The sequence below is a fragment of the Gavialis gangeticus genome, unplaced genomic scaffold, assembly GCF_001723915.1.
Source record: "Gavialis gangeticus isolate Ggan-Ray unplaced genomic scaffold, GavGan_comp1, whole genome shotgun sequence".
In the NCBI taxonomy this organism is placed as follows: domain Eukaryota; kingdom Metazoa; phylum Chordata; order Crocodylia; family Gavialidae; genus Gavialis; species Gavialis gangeticus.
The window spans coordinates 211,618,709-211,623,484 of record NW_017729032.1 but is presented as its reverse complement, the minus strand read 5'-3'; the positions used below and the strand labels follow the sequence as shown (position 1 = coordinate 211,623,484).

General features: G+C 36.5%; 1 protein-coding gene across 1 annotated transcript in view; it reads right to left on the bottom strand.

Annotated features, from left to right (window-relative positions):
- Window positions 1-4,776, bottom strand: part of BRWD1 (bromodomain and WD repeat domain containing 1) — a gene marked incomplete at its 5' end in the record, with an annotated part of 100,072 nt that overhangs the window by 53,103 nt on the left and 42,193 nt on the right. The window contains 2 exons of the mRNA XM_019523887.1: window positions 1,844-1,929; window positions 3,894-4,034. Of these exons, the coding sequence (XP_019379432.1) occupies window positions 1,844-1,929; window positions 3,894-4,034 (227 nt within the window). The remainder of the gene's footprint in view (window positions 1-1,843; window positions 1,930-3,893; window positions 4,035-4,776) is intronic.

Here is a 4,776-nt window from a genome sequence, read left to right as displayed (position 1 = left end):
AGGATGGACACACACACACACACACACAAAAAAAAAAAAAAATCACACAAGACATGAATGGAAATACATGCTCAAGTTATTGAAAAGTAGTTTAGAACATTACATTCATTTAACCTACAACATTGCAAATAGAATTTTCTTTCCATATTCTGATCCTAGTTAAGCCTTTAACATGGTTTAAACGTTGCTTCCTAAAGGACGATTTTTTCTTTACTTACTATGAAAAATTATTTTAAAAATGCAGTTTAATTTCTTTACTCTTAAGTAACATTTTAACCAAGGGCAATAGTTCTTCACTGAGTAGCACAGAAATAGGGAACTTTTTTGTACTTAATTCTATGCCACTTCTAACATTTTCCTTTATTTTTATATGAGGTTCAGTAAAAGAATTTAGATAAGTAAGAATAGCCGGCCTATTCACAGACAACATAAGGAATAGTCTTTCAGCCATTTTTAAATTCATTGAGAGTTTAACACACACAACACCACTTTCTTGTTCTTAAAATATTGTAGCCATTGTTCAAAACAGGGCTACATCAAGAACTGGATTTTGTTTAATCAGTTGAGAGCTAGAATGCAATTAAAAATGATGCAGATGTGCTAGCTTTCATTCAAGTGAAAGGTAAGGATTTATAGAAATCCAATATATTTAAGTGTTCAGTCAGTTAAGTGTACACTTGGAAGGCAATTCAGGAATTGAATTTCAAAAACTACTGATTTCATGGAGATCTCCAAATTAGGCCACTTTTTCCAAGAAGCATGTCTTAATACTTGCAGGGGAATCTCTGGTACCATTTTATGTCCTATATACTATAAGGGAAACATACCAGCTAACTGGTCCCTACAAACTCTAAAGGCACAGTTATATGAACTTCAAGTAAACTTGTGTCTATTAGATGTACTACTGGGGATACTTTAATCTTTTTTTTCTTTAAAATAGAGAAACATTAAATACAAAGGACTTGATTACTACTGCATCCCTTAAAATTCATTATGGACTGAAAGCCAGAAATACAAGATCACTTTGCTTCTTTATATTAAAAAGAAAATATAAAACAATCTTCTTAAATTCCACATATATGAATATTAAAAATTACTTGCTCTATTTAAGAGAGAACACCACTAGAACACAGACTGCTTAGCTTTTCCATTTAATAGTTTCCAAGTCCTTCATATATATCTTATGCAATTATAAACTACAATTAAACTATGGTACCCAATCATCTACTTTCTATACCTTTTATGGTGCCTTAACAATATACTTCCACTTGGCATAAATTTAATGTGTTACTTCACTTTAACAAAACCAAACTGAATCATTTTTCTAAGAATAGGCAAGTGAAAGACCCCAAGTCTGTTAAATACACAACAGAAAAACATGGGGGAGTTTCTTTAAATGAATTCAGACTTTTACTGAAAAATCAAAGAATGTGGAAGACAGTTTAACAAACTGTTTCTTTAACTAAGTCCTAAGTAACCAAGCATTTTCAGAAACAAAACTACAAAATGTAATCACTCATGAACAGAGCCGACCCAAGCAGGGTACAGGCCTGGGGCAAATAATCCCATGCAGGACTCCGCCCCCACTCCAATCCCATGTACCCCGGATCCGAAGAAGCTGCCACTACCAGTGGTGCAGGGGGGTGGAGGGGTGGTAGCAAGTGGCTGGATGCAAATCCAGCAGTACAGAGCCAGCTCTGGGGGGCCCCCCCAAAGTGCGGGGCCCAGGTTGGTCCCCACCCCTAGGAATGCCCCTACTCATGAAACATGCTAGAAATTCAAAGTGTGGAACACAAACATGCCAACATTCAGGTGAGACAAAGAAAAAAAAGACTGCAAATACCTCGAACTGTTACTGTTGCTTTTCTTGTCACTTTTCCATTCTTCTTCTTCCGATGAAGAGCCTAAACCTTCACTTTCTTCAGCTTCCTAGATTCAGACAGGTTTAGACAACTGTCAATCCTAAATTTCTTACAGTACAGATTTTAAAAGGATATACAACTAAATACACCTCACTATCCCTTCTCCTTATCAGCACTATCAATTTGGACAGCTCCCTGTACAGTGTTAAAAATTAAGTGCAGATGAAAAACAGTTCATTCTTCATTATTTGAGCTGACTCCCTGAAGCAAATGAAAATTCTAGCACTGCACCAGTAACAATTCAACCTCAAACAAGTGCAGAGTAATGTGGGCTGGGGAGGTTGGAGGGAAATGAGAATTGCTGCACTTAACAACTGAAACTCTCTGCAAGGAGTTTTTATAAACGGCTTTGAACTGTAGACATATGATTGCCATTATTAAGTCAAATAATGCACAGTGGAACTAGACTAAAACCATACACTAAGAGAAGTTTTTAACTGGCAGAGACAGGGGAAGCATAGATGAAGAAACTATGTTCTTTCCATTCATAGTTTAAAAAAATTACAGCAGGTGAAATATTTGATACAAGGATGTGGTAATTTGGGGAACTTTGCTCCACACACACCTGGCATCAGAATAGTTTTGTTTTTTTAAACATGAAACCATATAATTACTTGCAAAACTGATTACAATGCTAACTGAGAGATCCTACAGCATACTGCAGGTTGTCCTTTCCTGAAGTTTTTTCACATTTTTCATTACAAATTTGAAATTTATAACTAGCTAAGAAGTCAAAATCTTTGCTAATCAAGATTTAGAAAAAAAGGAGATAAAAGCCTTGCTTCTCAGTTCACAGACCTGGGTATTTCCATCATTCCAGTTGTACCCTATATCCATAGGAAAAGCCTTAATTTACAATCTCCTTTTAAAGGCAAGCATTCAGCATTAGGTTATTCTGGAATTAAGGATGACACTTCAACTTCATCCCAGCCTTCATGCCTGCAAGTTATAATGCAGCCCCCTTAACTGCTTGACATCTTCCACAGCTTCCTCTTGCATTCAGAGTCCACAATGGACCATACAAAATAATAAACTGCTCATTTAGCGAGTGTTAATCCTCATTGTCTGAGTGTATTAAACACCTTAATTAATCACAAGCTCTTTAAAATTCCCTTTGTTGCAGAATTATTAATTCTCATGACCTTTTCTGTGGCTTCTACTATAATACCTGGCAGTTTCACAAAGTAATTTATTTACACAACTCTGCACAATGAGGGAATGATCCACATTGTACAGATAGAGAATTAAAACAAAGAGAAAGATTAAATGTCATGTGTCCACTGAACCTGGCTGCCCAGCCCAATTTTTCACAGTACTTGGCATTATGAAGCACTTCGTCAGTGTCTCAGAATGCTCAGTTCTTTTGCAAATCAGATGGTGGAATCTTGGAATTAAGAACCCTGAGAGGAGGAATCCTTCTACCTTCCCAATGCAGCATTTGAAGATGAAGTGAAGCATTGAAGAAGACGAAGCATAGGAGGCAAAGTTCTCCTGCTTTCAGTTCTTTAGCCTGATGCTACAACCACCAAAAGCAGCACTTAGAAGAAAAATTCTGCTTCAGCCACTGCAACCATGGGTTAGGGCTAGGTCATAGCCACTACAGACAATTACTGGAAAAAGTAGAGTTTGACAGCTAAAAAGTCCCTATTGTTCCCATGTAAAGTAAGATTTTTCAAAAGGATTATAAACTTGACTGAATTTGAGTAGCTTTTCACAGGAACATCAAAGTGTCAGGGCAATCCCACCACCAAGTTTCAAGTCTCTGTTCTGAAGCATACAGAATGGGAAGGTGAGATGGTTAGATTTTATTTCTGCTGTACAGGAACACAGTCTTGGAAGTCTTTTTCGACTCAGTCTTTCCAAAAAATATGGTGCACGTCTTATTTGAGGACATGCAATATGCGAGTAAATACAGTACTTTCCACTAACTCTAGTTACTGACTTACAGAATTTAGGATGCCACTCACTCACCTGCTCTATGAAGCCAAAACAATCATCCTTTTCCTCCTCAGATGAATCAAGTTGTTCTATATTCTTCCGTGTTCGATAACTCTGGTATTTACACCGATGCAGTCTACGCTTGAATTGTATCAATGAAGATTCAGAGTCACTCTGATTGTATAGAGAGATTAAAAAGTTAAAATTTTATAATTTCTAAAAGTTAAAATTATAGAATAAAATACAATGACAAATTGTTACAAACTATTTTTGCAGAAAGTTAGAGAGGAAAAGAAACTACTGAATTTAAATATTAGACTAGGCTAGTTCATCATACCATATGTACTTTTGTACAAGAAATGGCTTTAGTTAAATACTGTTGTTTGAAACAGTTCATATAAATATCAGGAATTTTAAAATTCATATGCAACATTAATTCTGAGAAGCTGCTGTTGTTCCTGACTTTTACACAAGTATCCAGCACAGCTTTCCCCATTTCATTTTTCAGATATTTCATTAAGCCAGCATGTCTTCTGTGTTTAACTATGTTACAGTAAAATCCAGACTAAATTAAGAGGAAATCAACCATAACAAATTAAATACATCTGTACCACCTAACTGGACTACTGTGAACATACTGGGAATGAACTGCTAAAGAACTGAGGTCTACAGATTTGGTCATTTTGATATTTTTACAATACATTTCAGAACAGCATCAGAAATTCTTAACTCTTAAGACTAAATGTTCTTTACAACTAGGGTGTCCAGACTATGGAACAAGCTCCCCTCAGAGATGGTGCAATCATCTACCCTAGAGGTCTTCAACAGAAGACTGGATGGTCACCTGGCTGGGGTTGTCTGACCCCAGATGTCTTTCCTGCTCATGCAGGGGGCTGGACCTGATGATCCTTCAGGG